Here is a 16,813-nt window from a genome sequence, read left to right as displayed (position 1 = left end):
TTGGGCAATCACAACCATCTCTAACTACAGAGGAGCTCCAAATGTCAAGAGACTTATTGAAGGTTTACCTGGTGCATATGCCCATTACTGGCAAATTTATGTTCCTCTGTCCTATCATCCAACACACGCTCATGGAGGGAGTCAATTTCCATGCCCTCCACCAGGATAAGAGCACTGAAGTAGCTGGAGTGGGAGACAGGGGGAAGGAAGCAAGAAAAAGAAACTCAATTTAAAGATTCAGTAGGAAAGGGGGAAGTAAAGGCTGGATAATGGAAAAGTCCATCAGCTTTACATTTACCTATTACTCCCTTGATGAAGCAAAAAATTATGTGAAATTAAGAGCAATAATCCAAAGAACATAAATTCTTGGATCTTGATGTGCCAACAAATGACAAGTTAGGTCTTCAAAATTATCTACTGCTGGTTGAATAGTCACAAAATAGAAAAGCTATTTATTCTGATTTGAAGATGGCCTCTCTTCCTCTGCCTATTTCTACCATGTTACATGCCACATAACAGGTTTTCAATGCCCAGATAGCCACTTGCTGTGTCTCAGTCCAATCTGAAGAAACCTTTTATAAACTAAACCAAAGGTCATAACCAGCCAAAGTTTACACAAATAGCGATTTTGGAGGGCACCATCATGAAATACACCTATATTCTGTATTGAACAAGAGATTTGTTCAATTGCACACTAATCCCATACATATACACAATACTTACCCAATACGATCTACCAGGTGATCCATGCTTTCATCCACCAAATGCCTGTTGGTCTGTCTAGAGCCAAATCCCTGTTCTTTGAAAAGCCTGGCAAAGGCCAGCAGCTCATCGGGTGCCATCTCAAAGTATGCATAGTAAAGGAAGATGACTTCTAGGAGCATGGATTGCTCGCGGAGGCACTGCACGAACCAGCGGGACACCTGGCGCTCTGTCTGTACAAGGAGTAGAGTCCTACCGTTATATGTTGAAACTAGCATGTCAGTTGAAGCAACCTGAAATGGAGAGTGACTGGGGCAAATCAGTCTGCTCCAATGGTGAGAGAACCTGCTCTTACGTCACACTGGAAACGCTGTTTAAAAGTCAACCCCTCAATGGCAGTTGCTGCATCCCACAACATATAGCATTAAGGGATTAAGGTAAAAATCAGTGACATTGGGATTATGTGATCCTTATGCAGCCCACAGAGCTGAAGACAGGAAAAACATCTACCCTATCCCAGGGGACACTACCCAAGTTGCCAGGATGCCAGGTGATTCAGTTTCACAATTCTGCAGGTTTTATTTAAAAATTAAATAAAACACTACTAAGAGTAAACAGAGTTGGCTGCTTAAAACAGATTATGCACCACTCCAAAACCCTGGTGATCTAGTGACAGCTCAATGGGCTTTTTACAAAGGGGATCAGAGTTCAGATCTCAAGATTAGAGCCTAGTTCCTGAAACTAAATGTGTTCAGAGTATTACCAAAGGGAAACAATTTCCTTAAGTTCCTTAGAAGGCTGAAAATGTCCTTGTTAATTTCATTTTAGCATATTCACTTTGTACTAATTAGCCAACAAGGTAGTGAAGAAAGAACGTACAACTCTGATAAAGGATAATTTTTGATAATTTTCAAAATACCATGAGATTTCCATGCGTTTCCCATGTAGGAGCTTCTGCTTTGTATAGATCTTCAAACTGTTTCCGGTAATTAGGAACCAGTTCCTTGTCCAGCTTCTCAACACACTGTGAGTATTGTGCCTTTCAAAAAATAACCCAAACATTACACATACACATGTATAAGCTTTTTAGATGCATAGACAGACAGACAGTGTGTCACTTAACAGCGAGATCAGATTCAGGAAAAGATTCAAGTATTCACCATGTAGGGGTGCCTCTCATCCTGAAAATAAGTGAGTAGGTTGAGGACACAGCGCAGAATGCACATTCTTTCTTCATAGTAATAGTCAGCAAGCTGTGAAAACACAATGCCATCAGCATCACTTGCTGCTGTGTCTAACTCTCTCTTTCCTCCCCTTATCTCATCACTGATGCCTCCCACCAAACTGCAGTGACTATGCTTATAAACTTACAACGCCCAGGCACTACCTACAATGGACGCTTCAACATAATGGCATGACTCAGTTAGATAGTTTAATGAGACGCTTGTGGATACGCATCTGGAAACAATCCCAGGTCTTAGAACCTTCACCACAAGGTGTTTTCCTAGTAGTGATTCGCAGAGTCTTAGTAGGCATGCGAACAGGTCCCTTCACTTTCAGATTCTTTCCTTTGGCACCTCTGATCAAGTCAGCACAGACCTTCTCAAGGGACTTTACATTGCAACTCGTCAAGGTAATTCTAATTTGGTGAACTGCTACTTCCTGTTCCACAGGTGCTTTGCCACTATCTTTAAATGCCATGGCTGCACAGAGTCCTCCTGACCAACTTATTCCCGGGCGGGGGCAGCACGGCCCAGCGAACAGCGGTGAGTCAGGAGCGCCGAGTTTAAGTCATCTGACAAAAGCATCCAGTTCACTCTTTTGCAAGTTCACGCACACCCCCTTCATATATTAAAACAGGTTCTATAATTCCATTGCTAACTGAAAAAGAAAGGAACAAGGTAGAGCAAACAAGGAGAGATGAGATTTCATCTCTTTATCCTCTTGGATCCATAACTACATAGATGTGATCTTCAGTCCCCTTTCCAAAGTCATCTCTTACGATGACAACTAAGCACATGAATGCAAAGCTGTGGATATCCTAGGAGTGCTTATTCCTTCATGGTCCAATTTCCATCAGCACAGCCAAAAGGTCCCTGTACAGAGTAACTGCTCATGCTGTTCTAGTCTATGGCCAGCCACTCTTCTGTAAAGCATTTTGAGATGAAAATCACTATATAAAGAGCAAGGTATTACTACTACTTCACAAATGAATTAGAAAAATCCCCCCAGATTTGCTCTTGACACTGAAGGGACACTTCAGCCATTCCCAGCTTTTCCTGACAAATAGCAAACAAAATTAATTCTTTGCCAACACCTCTTTTAAAATGAAAATAAAAATGAAAACTACTGACCTTCAGCATCAGAGCCTGACTCTGCCTTTCATCCTGCAGGACAGTCTGCAATCAAAACACAACAGAATAAGGAAGTGGCCTTAATGCACCTACACTAGTCACCAAAAAATTCATACTAAAACCAATGAAAGGCATACAAGACATCATTTCTTGTGAGAGGACAGATTTCAGAGTTACAGAGCACAGATTCTCACTTGCAAGCATGAGTTTACCTCTCACTCCTTTCATTCTTTCCCCTTTTCACCCCTACCCCTCTCTCTCAGACACCTGTCAGTACATTCCTATGGCTAAGAGTTCAGATAAATCTCAGACTCACACCAGGCAGGATATACTAGAAGATTGGACCTGGACCCCAGACAGCTCATGTTCTGTAATGTACTGAACATCAGAAATTCAGGGGGGAAAGGTCCCAAAATAATTTCCAAATCTGGATTTCAGCATCATGCACAACCATGTGTGTCAATGAACCACTGGGGTTAAGGAGGAAAAGGGACAGTAGCATGATGCAGGCACCTACTACAGACCTTAAGTGAATCCCGGGTCCCTCTGTAATCCTCTTGAAGATAACACTGCAATAGCTGCACACTTTGCTCTTCATCCAACCCCTGAAACAAGAGAGAGACGCAGAGAGGAATAAGACAAGGCAGCTAAGTTTATCAAAAGGTGTAAAGTCACTCCAAATATTCAAATTTATATGAGCATAAGCTTTCGTGAGCTGCAGCTCACTTCATCGGATGCATTCAGTGGAAAATTTTCCACTGAATGCATCCGATGAAGTGAGCTGCAGCTCACGCTCAAATAAATTTGTTAGTCTCTAAGGTGCCACAAGTACTCCTTTTCTTTTTGCAAATACAGACTAACACGGCTGCTACTCTGAAACCTGTCCAAATATTCAGGCATCTCTTCCCTTTGGAATAAATTCTTCCAAAAAGTGTCAGTAAACTGGTCTCCTCTGAAAGCAGAACATGTACGTTTTCAAATAATGTAGAAGTGGCTAGTTCAGCTCCAGCAGGAGTATAATGGATCAATTAAATACGGGTCCTATCATAAACTGATCGCCTTGTTCTATTTCTGATTAGAAGGAACCCAATTCTGTGGGTAATTAGTCAGGATTTTCCAACATGACATGGGATTTTGAGTGTCCAGTTTGAGATGCCTTTAAAAAAAAAAAAAAACAACGATTTTCAAAGGGCAAGTGCTAAGCACTTCCTGAAAAACAGCTTTTTAGGTAGTCACAATTTAGGCACCAAATAGTAAGGAACCCAAACGTCACTAGTCACTTTGGAAAATTTTAGCTTACTGTCTCAGTTCTTGCTTATAACTTAGTTTAGAATAATAAGAATTGAAAATAGCCTTAAATTCACTTCTACTGAACATTAAAACAGCTTATTAAACTTAACTGAGCTTCAGAATTTAATACTCTTATTATTTTAGTTAAATACCTGTGAGACATATGACTTGATCTGACAAACTCTCACTGCACAAAGAAGTATGTATCTAGCTGGGAATCGGAGAAGAAAAACTGCAGGCAAAAGCCTCAGCATAGAGAAAGTAACTCTTTATCCAGGTAGCAGGAGATAAATTAGAAAAGATTACACTTCAGTTATCTTTTTCGGAGATAAGATACACCACGTCAACAACAGAAAGCACAAACCCAGTCTCTGGCTGCATTCTAAGTGTGAGGGCAGGAATTAAGCTGCCTAGGACCTCTGCTCACCAAAAACTTGCTGATCCTCAGGCCCAGTTCCTTCAGTGGAGCAGCCACATCTTTATCAGCTTTTACTTTTTCAGCTGAAATTGCACTAAAGAAAGAAAGAAAAACCTTTTAGTCATGAAAATGCATTAAAGTCACAAAGAGGCAAAACAAAAAGGCTTAATTCCAAAATCCCTGGCTTTTGTCAGTTTAAAATTAGACTTTTCAGTGATTGTTCTGGCTTTTCTATATTTAATATAACCTCAGTGCAGGACTTGTTTGGCACAGTTCACTTCATGTACAATGCAAGGTACGGTTAGACCTTAGTCCATCCTATGCTTTGCTACACATTGGGCTACCCACATTTGCCATCCTTGCCTGTCAACTGCCCTTCTCTCCAAATCTTCCCATTTCATGTTGAGGTACTTGATGTGGTCCAGAACTATTCACGTCCATGTTATCTGCCATCTTCCTCTCTTTATTCTTGAGTTTTCTGGCTTCCATTCAAGGGTGGTATTTGGTAAGCGTTCTTTTTTCATTTTCAGCACACTTCCCAGCCACTGATGTCTTCTTCTGTAGATTATTTGTGAGAGGGTGACTTGTCCAGTAATTTTTCTCACTTCTTCATTCATCTTCCTATCTCTTTATGTTATTCCCAATATTCTTCTCAGACATATGTGATGAAATGCATCCAGCTTTTGCTTATCTTTCTTGCTAAATTGCCATATCTCACTGCTATATGTTGTGATGGCGATAACAATTGCTTTGTTCAGTTTTGTGTTGAGGGAGATGTTTATTAGTTGCCAGATGTTTTTGAGTCTTCCAAATGCAGTGTTTGCCTTCCCGATTCTTCTTCAAATTTCCTCGGAACTAGGATCATCTTGGCTGATGGTACTTCTAAGATACGTAAAATTGTTCACCTTCTCCAGTTTCTCTTCTTCACTTCTGATTTCTGTCCCTGTAGTCCCCATAAACATGACTTTACATTTTTTTGCATTGTATCTCAAACGTATCTTCTCCATTACTAAAAAAAAGCATTGCAGAAGCTGAAAAACAACAAGGCATCTGGGTTGGATGGCATTCATCCTGAAATGCTTAAATATGGAGGTGAAGACGTGGAATCAGTCATCTGTTCACTGTGCAACAAAATATGGACAGGGGAGAAAGTACTGGAAGAATGGACCCTTGTAGCATTCATGCAAGGTTCATGCACTTGGCAACATTCAGGGCACACCCGGAGTGTTGTGTAGGAGCAGTGCACTCACGGCTCCTCTCAAGGGCATGAACCTTGGAATCTCGCCCAGATGACATGAACCGTGGGAAGCCTCCCAGGACTGGGCTCAAGGCCCGAGAGCAAGGAATGCGGTAGACAGAAATTGGTAAATAAGAATATTAAACAAAGCCAGTGTATTCCTTTTATCTGTTGGAGTATGTAATGCACGGGGGGAGAGAAAGAATAAAAGAGAGGGTGGAAAGCTGACAGGAGCGCAGCCCGTTGGCAGACCAGCCTGCTTGCTTGCTTAAAGCTTTGTGCTGTCTTGTATTTGAACCGCAACAGACCCTCAGTATGCTAATCAAGTTACCAAAGAAAAGTGATCCAAATAATTGTTCAAATTGGAGGGGAGTAACACTTTTATCTGTCACAGGAAAAGTATTAGCAGCAGTCCTCCTGAACAGAATGAAAGGAAAGATGGATATCATCCTACGTGAACAACAATCTGGATTTAGACAAGGGAGATCATGCACAGATTCTATTTTCACCCTGAGATGGATTATTGAGAACACAATTGAATTCCAAGGCAGTCTTGCCATCAATTTTGTGGACTTTCAAAAGGCATTCAATAGTGTAAACAGAGAAACTATGTGGAAAATTGTGGAACAATATGGAATTCCAACAAAATTAATCAACATTATGAAGGCATTCTACGCCACGTCAAAATGCTGAATTAAAATGGAAAATAGATTGAGTAAGCCATTCGGTATCAAGACAGGTATAAGGCAGGGGTGCATCCTGTCTTCATTTTTGTTTATGCTAGTCATCGACTATGGATTAAAACAATGCGACAGTTGTACACCTGGCCTAAAATGGAACAATACAACGCTATTTGATCTAGACTTTCCTGACGACATCGCTCTTATCAATGAAGATGCCAATGGACTACAAAAAAGCACAAACCAAGGTACGGTTACAGCTATAATAAACATAGATAGATAATCATTCTCACTCTTTCAATGTGAGAATCTGGATCTCATTTTGAGAAGACTAAGTATCAAGAGGAGTCATTCCTCTGCATTGAAGCTTCATCTTTAGATAACCTATAGAGGCTCTGATGCTATAGAGGCACAGTAGATTCTGGTACATGATTACTGTAACTCAGCAAGAGGCTGGGATGAACAGGTATCTAACATAGGCTGGGAGAAGACAAGAACTTGAGTTATTTCTACACATGGTATTTTCATGCCAAAATAATATTAACTGCACTGAAGCACCCCTTCTAAATTTCTCCTCTCCATGTGAATAGTGAACCCCCTGCAACCTGGCAGTAATTGGCATATGAAGGGGGTAGAATATATTTTTGCTGCATCACTGGGAAATATTCAGCACGTTCTTCTACTAAGCAGTGCCTGTTTATCTAAGGCTCCTATCACAGTAGTATCTAGGCGCCTATTATCAGATGCTAGCATCAACCAATTACTGTACCTGGGAGGTTTGTAGTATAAAAGCCCCTCTAGCAGCCTCTGCCAATGTTTGTTCAATTCTGCTGCAATCTGAGCCTAGAAGAGAATAAAACAACACTGAATGGACAAATCTCCTTATTCTGCCCAATATCAGATTTGTTCAATTTAAACTAAGCAATGAAATTCCAACACCACACACAGAACAGGACAGCAACAACACAAGACCAGCATGAAGAACATCTGTGATTCAGACTCTGATTCAAAGTGTAGATTTGTATGAGAAAGAACAGCTTGCTGCTTTGCCTAACTGTGGGAAGGAGAGGGGAAGGAGGAGACAGCAGGCTCGGCTCAGAAATGGATTTGGATTTCCAACCTCTGGGAACATTCTTGAAATCATGGACTCCATCCCAGGGAGTACAGAAACAGGCTACTCCACTCATGAATACCCCGAGCCAGCCAATCTGGAAAGCAGCACTTGTGTCCACCCCAGAAAGGGAACCACCTTTGCACATATACCATTCCAGTGCTGCAGCAGCTAACGAGAGAATAAACAAGGAGTGGAAGTAGAGGAACAAAAAACTCACAGTAAGAATATTTTGGGGGGGAAGAGGGGGCAGAGCAGCAAAACATGATTCACTAGCATTCTGCCATTTACGCACAGCACAGAAGGGTTATCAGGCCACACGTCTGTTCAGTAACAAGTAAAGCTGCCTAGCAAGACCTCTACTTACAGGTTCCCTCAAAGCCGATCTGCCCAGCAGAATGGTCCAGAGTTCTCTGCTGCTCCTGTAAATAAAGAGAAAAAACACAAAGTTCTCACTCTAATTTAAACATCACTCAAGGCTGATGTTCAGCCTATAAGCTTTTAAACTTGGTTTTCACTTAGAGCAGATAAAGTGGTAAGAGATAATGAGTAAACCTAAACCAAAGGGAAAGCACATTTATATCAGCTACTGTACTTGGTTCAATCCAGTTTTGCTACTTGGATGCCTACGGTTAGTATAAGGAAACCAAACTAAGCATGTAGAGATCTTTCATTCAGTTTTGTTCACTGCTGTTCACAGCTTCCTCCTTGGGTGGAACAATATCAAAGCAAGGAGAGAAATTCCACCAGTTTCCCAAAAGGCACAAACTTTGCCAGAACTACTCAGCATAGTTTAGCTAAACTAAGCCTCTTGTTTGTATCTGTGTCCCACTCACTCACTAAGAACACAGAAGTAAAGGCAATCAGTCTGTGTTAGGAAGTATTTCAGATCAAATCCTTATCCTACCAGATCTCAGAAAGGAAGGTGCAACTCTGCAAAATGTCATGAACAAAATCTATCTATTTAAAACAGCTGTGCAAACAGCAACCTCCAAAATACCGATTTCTGGAGTTTAAGGAATTGATGTTCTGGTGGCAATGTAATCCAAGTCAGGAGTTAAACTAAACAATAAAGACTGCTATGCAATGTCTGTCTACAGATGAACAGACAGGTTATGTGAAATATGCTCATCTGACAGTTTCTCAGATTACCATCTAGAGAACCAAATCAGCAGATGAGCTCCCAAGATATTTAGAACAACAGAGAACGAAAGTGGCAGCTCTGAAGTCATCTACACCTCCAGAGAAAGTACCAAAAGCCACCAGAGGCATTATTTTGTAAGACTTAAAGAATGAAATATTTGCAGACTGATTTGCTGCCATTCAGAATAGACCTGGGAAGTTAGAGTCCTATTTTGAGTAAATTAAGGCAATGTCTACATGAACATTTACTGCATGGCAAGCTGGGGTGTTAATCTACAGCTCTCCAACATGCTGTGTACTAACTGTCTGTGTGGACCCTTCTGCTGAGTAATAAAGTTCTCTACTGCACATTGACATACTGCTGTCAAATCACAATACATCAATGTGCATAAGGGAACTTTTTGTGCACAGCAACACAATCCACACAGACAGTTCAAGCATGGCACACTGGAGCACTACAGATTTATACACCAGCTTGTTGTGCAGTAAGTGTTCATACAGACATGCCCTAAATCTGGAATTGCACTATAATCCATTGCTAAAGAACATATCCTGATATGATTAAGCAACAAAATATGGGTGCAATCCCTCTGTTCTATGCAGAGAACTAAATGATCATAGAGTTCTCCCAAGAAAGGAATCTTTGTAATGTAGAACATCAATATGGCTGAGCCAACTTCGACTCATTTCCACTCCTGCCAAACCTCCTCTGTGATTAAAACAGGCCTCTGATTGGAGCCAATTTACTTATTTAGACTCTATGCTTATTTGAAACACCGACTTTCTCTTACTATATATTTACATAGAGCAAAACGGTGGTTCTCTTCCAACTGGGGACTCGGCACTAGTATAATCCAAACACCACAACAAAAATCTTACTTGGAGTCAGGCTTTCTTTCCATCGACTTTGGAGGTGTTACAGTACTCATTTCCAGCAAGACTCAAAAGCATTTCCAAAAACAATGAGGACACCTTCTGTGCAAAGTGGCCCATGAGGCATCTTATTCAGAGCAAAAAATCCTATGTATATTTCATAGACTTATGGTAATGTAGTGTTCATTTAAAAGGGCAAATCAGTTCCCAGAATATCACACTCATAAAACTATCCCTGTGATGTAAAAATCTGATCTCTGGCCTCAAGCTTTTGTAAACTTCTGTAAGTTAAAGCTCTAAGAACAGACTATACTGCATCACATTTTGCAAAGCAAAGTGAATAACGTAATTTTTTGTGTCTGTCATACACACAGGAATGTTGTGTATAGACATACAACAACTCAACCAAGGCGTCCCCTTCTAGAGATGTGCAACTTTGATGTAAACAGAGATTTCAAATTGGCAGCAAAACCCCTTTAAACAGTAGTTCTATTTTTGTTAAATCACACTTAGCCTTTTAAAAAAGACCAGAGAACAAAAGAAACACAAAGCTTATGCTCAAATAAATTTGTTTGTCTCTAAGGTGCAACAAGTACTCCTTTTCTTTTTGCGAATACAGACTAACCCAGCTGCTACTTTGAAACCTGTCACAAAGAAAATGTTAATTCACCGCTAATCCCTGTGCCACCTTCCCAAATAGTTCCTGTCACTTCTAAAGAACATATTACCTTTCCAAACATTTAAATTAGGAGGAACGAGGCAGATCTACACTTCATCAGCATCATTAATTATTGCAGTGTTTGCTCTCCTGTCCAGCTCACATCATAGTTGGATTGTAGTTTACTTGGGATTTTCATGTTAGAGGTTTACAAAAACTTGGTAATTGATACCATCAGGCTCTCCCATATTCCATTCAGACAACTTAATCTTGAGCCTCCGGGCCAGGTTCTCTTATGCCACCACTTCCACCTTCCATTCAGCTGTACATGCTCTAACTCACCAGACTAGGATTCAAGACTAAGATTTAGGGGAGCCCAAGGTCCAGAGAATAAGTGTCCACAGCCAAATGGGAGGTCTTGCTGGTATGGTTGGGATATTAAGGGTCTAATAAATTGCTGCAGTGGCCCCAAGAGATCGGGAACCACTTGTTTTATTACAGAGAGGAGGAAGGCGGAGAGGATTGCATGACAACTGATATTCAACTTGGCCATGATCAGTTGTGGTAAAATGCTGAAATAGATTTGATGTTATTTTAGTCAAAATAGATTGTTTCTTGGGGCTCTACAACGACACCCCATCAATTCCCCTTCACACACTCACTAAGCAGGAAAAGGTCTCAGACAGGGATGTGTTCGTTATATCCTGATGGGACAAATAAAAACCAAATGGAAGTAGGTTATACCCTAAGTACACCTGGGGTCTATAGTCCTCCGCAGCCCCCATACAGCCCCAAGAGCTCCTCAATGGAATAAGTTCACAACGTGCATATAGATTTCATGACCGCAGGGAGAACCCTCTCTTTTGATATTTGCAAACAGGACCAGAGGAAGTCATTAGGTCAGCTCATCTAGGCAGGTGAGAAACAGAGCAGGGATTTCCACTAGCAGAGCAGCCCTGCGTGCAGGTCTCATAAGAGCCCAGTGGGACGGAGTAACAGGACCAACCACGCAGCAGGCTGGGAGAAGGGACTCTGGTGCCAGGACAGACTCCATCTTAGGGGGGCAGAGAGCAGAGTCTGTGCCAATCTGAGGGCACCAATGAGGCCATTCAATCAGCGACCCCAACTTCTTAGAAAGGGCCGGCAAATGACCCGATCCGCTGCCTGGGGCTTGTGTGCAGGGGCCCTGGGTGCGTTTGCAGCAGCGGGTGAGCTCTGCTCCAGGGCAGGATTCGCCCCAGGTGAGAGGCGGTCACTGGAGCGGGAGGGGACTCTCGGAAGAGATGAGAGCTCTGTGGAAGTGGCTGCTAGAGCGGGTAACGGGGAGAGGCCTCTCCTGAGAAGGGCAGCTTGGGGGAGCAGTTGAAAGGGGTCAGGATGGGGGGGAGGTCACGGGGAGGAGCTCCTCGGATGGGCTGGGGGTCACGGGGAAGAGCCTCTTTTGGGGGGAAAACACCAGACCGGTGCCCTGGGGAGGGAGCAGGACCTGCTCCTGCTCCCTCTCCTCCCAACCCCACCCCGGTTGCCGTTTAATTACGAGCTCCCCGGTGTGTGCGGGGAGTGGGGAGTTCCCTCAGTGGCACCCGCGTTCCCGTACCTCGCGCACAGCCCGCCAGCCGCCATCTTCGCTCCCCTCTCACGTGACCCGTTACCCGTCGCACCAGCCTGGCGCCTGCATCACGTGACGGGGACCCGCCCTTCCCTCGCCCCCAGGGTCCCCCATCATGTGACAGACACAGACAGCAAGATGGCGGCGTCCAGTGAGGTGAGTTAGTGAGGGAGCTGCCATAGACGGGTAGAGGGGCGGCGGGGTGTATGGTGACAACTCCAACAAGCGTCCCCTATAGGGGCCAAGGGAAATGTAGCGTGGGGGTGGTTATAGGGGGTCTTGCTGTACGCGAATGTGCAGGACCCGAGATGGCTGCTATAGAGTCGTATAGGTGCAAAGGCTCAGGGTAGCGTAGGGCTAGTGTGGAGCTAGATAGGGGCTAGGTGCGCTGCGGGGCTCCGTGGGGGGTGTGAGGGTAAGAGGAGTGCTCTGAGGGGGAGCGGGTCCGCTACAGGGGCAGGTTGGGGGTGTTGTGTTATACATGGGGCCCCGTGTGGGGTGTGAGGGTGAACAAGAGACGTATAGCGGGGAGGTGAGCCTGTTACGGTGCAAGCTCCTGAAGGGGTGGGGGTCGCTTTGTCTATCCTGCACCGGGTCTTCTTCCTGACCAGTAGTTTGCTACTCACTTGGATTTTAATTCGGGTGAGCAGCTCGAGTTCAACCCCAAACTCCCCTGTAGGCTTGAACTCGATCCGCTTACCCCAGCGAAAATCCGAGCTGCTGTGCCTTCGCTTACTATTTTAACCGGAGGTAGTTAGCGAACCTGAGTAAAGAACACCCCTCTTTTTGCGGGGAAGACATACCCCTAGTGAAGCCCTATATAAACCAGTGAGAAAAGACACACTATGGACTTTCCAACAGATGGGAAAGCTGAGTCTTGGGAGCTCAGTGATTTAATATAGTGATACTTTGTTTTATACCAGGTGGCTGCAGCTTCCAGGTGGACTGGATTATTTTTTATGCCATTAGTCGCTTCATTGAACACATAAATACACTTCTGTTTTCCATAGTGTCTTCAGTATAGTGTCCCAAAATACCATAGTGGGAGTTGAATAACAAAGTAGAAAGTGGAGAAAGAAATTAAGTAGTATATCTAAGAATGAAATTATGTTTTCTATTTTAGCTGATGTGTGAAGTGAGATGAATATCAGAGATGGGGAGAGAGAGAAATTAAATCTGCTCTAGCTGTCAGGAACTGTAAAGAAGTCATGCAACTAAATGAAAGAAAAGGAGGCTTGTACTAACTGAAACAAATATAAAGAGGCCGGACCCATGAGGCAAATAGGGACAAGTCCATGGAGGGCTTTAAAACAAAAAGTAGATCCTGAAATGAACAAAGAGCATGTGAAGATGTTTGAATATGAGAATAACATGGTCTGTTCTGTATGTAAGCAAGTGGGACACTCCAGCCCATGCTGGAGTTTGAAGAGCTCATATTTGGAGAGATCATAGAGAGGGGAATGGTGACAGTTGAGACAAGAGGAGATAATGATAAAATAGCCCTCATTACGCGTCTACAGGCGTGTAGTTTTCAAATTATGTTGTAGCTGCATTAAAATAGCAGACATATGTAAATTCATACTTGGGATTTCAGCCTTCTCAAGGTGCTTACACCATCAGAACTGGTTACTTGCCCATTTGGGTGCGGTAGTTAGGTGGTGTTGCTGTACGGGCTGGAGCTCAATGTCCATGTTGGCCAATAACTGTTCCTCTGCCTCTGGTTTGCATATAGGGTTTTCCCTGCCCTTTCCCACTGACAGGTCCTTGCCCTGTTTTCTATATCTAGAAACAGACTGCTCCAAGCCAGTATTGGCCCTGTGTGAGGGAGAATTGTCACAGATTACTTCTCCTAACCTCAATCAACTATATGAAATTAATTTTCCTCCCATTGTTTCAAAACTGAAAAATGATTTGTTGGATTGGGAAAAATACATTTAGTTTAGCTTGGCTGTATAGCAACAATAAAAATGTATTGGTTGCCAAAAATTAAATTCATATTTCAGCCGGTCAATATACATTCCAAAAACCTCTAGAGGAAACTCAAACAAGGATTATTAAATTTATAATACTAAGAACAAATAAAACTCTGCATAAACCCATTCTGAAAAAGGGGATTGTCGGTTATCGTCATCATCATCACCACTCCCATAACTGCATTGGTCGTTGGGGCACCATCACTGATGAGCAATCAACCAATTGTCTCCACCCATGACGACTGTGTGTCAGTGCTTGAGTCTCCGTAAAGTTCATTCCTGTCCACTCTTTTATGTTGTCAATCCATCTCTTCTTCTGTCTACCTCTTCTCTTCTCCTGTCCTGTCCCATGGAGGATGATCTTGGACAGGCCAGATGACCTTGTTACATGGCCATACCACTTCAGCTTGCGCTTCTTCACAGTTGTCAGGAGGTCTTCATATGACACAGCACGTTGGGTGATGATGTTGCGGACCTCTTCATTAGTGACGTGGTCAAAGTAGGAGATGCCCAGGATTTTACGGAAGTAAATCCATCTCTACTACCTGTATTTTCCGTTCAGGTTCTGCCATAAGGGTCCATGTCTTGCATGCATACAGAAAAATGGAGATGACCAGTGCATGCAGCAGTTTCAGTCTGGATTCCAGGGAGATGTTCTTGTTCCTCCAAATTGGCTTTAGCTTTGCCACTATTGCTGTTGTTTGCAAAGTTGCCAGAATTTCTGCCTTTGATCTTTCATCAGTAATGATTGCCCCAAATACTTGAACTGTTTCCCTGTCTCCAGCTCTTGTCCACTGACAGTGATATGTGAGCTGATCCCATCATGTTTGTTTGGCATCAGCTTGGTTTTCTGTGCACTGATTTCCATGCCATATTTTGTGATGGTTTCATCTAATCGTTTCACAAGGTTGGCAAGTTCATCGTAGCTATCTGCCAGGCCGTCAAAGTCATCAGCAAACCGAAGTTTTGAGATTGTTCGCCCCCTAGTCCTGACTGTGCATACTTGATCTTCTAGGGCATCATTCATTATGTGCTCCAAGTAGATGTTGAACGGTGTGGGCGAAAGAAGGCAGCCTTGCTGGGCTCCAGCAGTGGTGCGAAACCACTCTCCTATTGTGCCATTGATGAGAACTGCACTGTTGGCCTTGTCTTACAGTTGTTTAATGGTAATAATAAGCTTATGACCAACATTGTACTTCTTTGTGGTTACCCAGAGAACTTTGTGCCATACTCTGTCAAATGCCTTCTTGAAGTCAACAAAGATGGGGTAGATGTCCTGCTGACGTAGTAAGTACTTCTCAAATAGAACACAAAGATTGAAGATCTGTTCTGTGGTGGTACTTCTAGCAGGAAAGCCAGCCTCTTCTTCAACGATGATATTCTTCACTTGTGGTTTTAATCTGTTCAATATGACTTTCAACATCACTTTGCTGGGATGGCTCATTAAGCTTATGGTCCAGTAATTCTAACAAAATTGCAGGTTGCCTTTCTTTGGCAGAGTGATGATTAGTGACTGTGTCCATGTGGAAGGCCACTCACCGGTCTGCCAGTTCTTGTTGCAGATCTTGGTGAGTACATCTATTACTATTTCTCCTCTGAATTTCATCAGTTCGGCTGGGATGTTGTCAATACCTGTAGCCTTTTTGTTCTTGAGTGATTTCACAGCTGTCGCCACTTCTTCATGCAGTATTGGAAAGTCATCCTCCTCTGTTAAATCTGGGCAGTCTAGGACACTAGGATCACCATTTGTCTGTTGGTTGTATAGATCAGAGCAGTAATTTGTCCACCTATTGATGATGTCCTTTTCTTCTGTAAGACTGTTCCCTTCTTTGTCTTGAATTGCGTTAGCTTTGGTCCATTTCTTCGGCAGATCTCTTACAATCTAGAAGGATTCTTTGCTATTTTTATTATTGATACACTTTTCAATTTTAGGCCACCTTCATTCCTTCCTTGATATTTCTGCCAATCGCTCTGTATTTATCAGCTCCCTCGGTGCTGTTCTTGTCTCTCTTATGTTCCCTTCTAATGTCACACATTTGTAGTATTTCATTTGTGACCCAAGGTTTTGTCTTCTTACGGTGTTTTCCAAGGATGCCCATTCCTGCTTCATTCATTACAGCATTGAAATTGTTAGTCATTGATTATCAGTACCAAATGTAATAAAATATTATTGGATGGCTCAATTAAGATCACTTTCAGCCTGGTACCCTGGTGACACCCATAAATACTAGATGGAAAAACAGGATTGTAAATTGTTTTTTTTTTTTTTGTTACCTAAAAGATTTAAATGAACACAAAAGAAACAATCCAAATGTCATAATTACACCTCACATATAGAATTTGATACAGAAAAGAAGTAACTCCTTTCCCCTCCCTGCTTAAACTCATCACAAGCAATCTAGAGTTTCAACTGAGGTTATCTAATCCAATGTATAATGTATGGGAGCTGACCCTTGGTCAGCTATTCCATAATGATAAAAATATGGAAATTAATACTATCAAAGAACTCAAGAGGAATATTAATATATCAGTTTGATTTATTTGCAGCCATTATAGCATATCCCATGCAGGAAGCCCATTTTAGGAAACTCTTAAGGAGGGAGAAACATGAATTACAGGAAAAGGCTACTTTAAAGGGCCTGATCTCCACATGGTATAGCAAAATGTTACTGATGGATCTACAAGATAAGGCTACCTTTAAGGAAAAATGGGAAAAGGATCTAAAAACAGATATTCCTTTGGAACAGTAGAAATAGAAAAGCAAA

The 16,813-nt window shown here is 42.5% G+C and overlaps 1 protein-coding gene across 3 annotated transcripts in view; it reads right to left on the bottom strand.

The window, feature by feature from the left end:
* Positions 1 to 12,136, bottom strand: part of NUP188 (nucleoporin 188) — a 46,717-nt gene extending 34,581 nt beyond the window's left edge. For all 3 annotated transcript variants that reach the window (XM_048822471.2, XM_048822473.2, XM_048822474.2), the window contains exons 1-10: positions 12,064 to 12,136; positions 8,160 to 8,214; positions 7,451 to 7,524; positions 4,774 to 4,858; positions 3,581 to 3,661; positions 3,057 to 3,101; positions 1,863 to 1,955; positions 1,622 to 1,741; positions 724 to 935; positions 69 to 183 (exon numbers count right to left, since the gene is read on the bottom strand). In XM_048822471.2, coding sequence (XP_048678428.2) covers positions 69 to 183; positions 724 to 935; positions 1,622 to 1,741; positions 1,863 to 1,955; positions 3,057 to 3,101; positions 3,581 to 3,661; positions 4,774 to 4,858; positions 7,451 to 7,524; positions 8,160 to 8,214; positions 12,064 to 12,089 — 906 coding nt within the window. In that variant the 5' untranslated portion in view covers positions 12,090 to 12,136. The remainder of the gene's footprint in view (positions 1 to 68; positions 184 to 723; positions 936 to 1,621; positions 1,742 to 1,862; positions 1,956 to 3,056; positions 3,102 to 3,580; positions 3,662 to 4,773; positions 4,859 to 7,450; positions 7,525 to 8,159; positions 8,215 to 12,063) is intronic.
* Positions 12,137 to 16,813: the final 4,677 nt, after the last annotated feature.

The sequence above is a fragment of the Caretta caretta genome, chromosome 16, assembly GCF_965140235.1.
Source record: "Caretta caretta isolate rCarCar2 chromosome 16, rCarCar1.hap1, whole genome shotgun sequence".
Lineage (NCBI taxonomy): Eukaryota > Metazoa > Chordata > Testudines > Cheloniidae > Caretta > Caretta caretta.
Note: the sequence above shows the minus strand (reverse complement) of the source record. Positions and strands in the feature narration are given on the sequence as shown.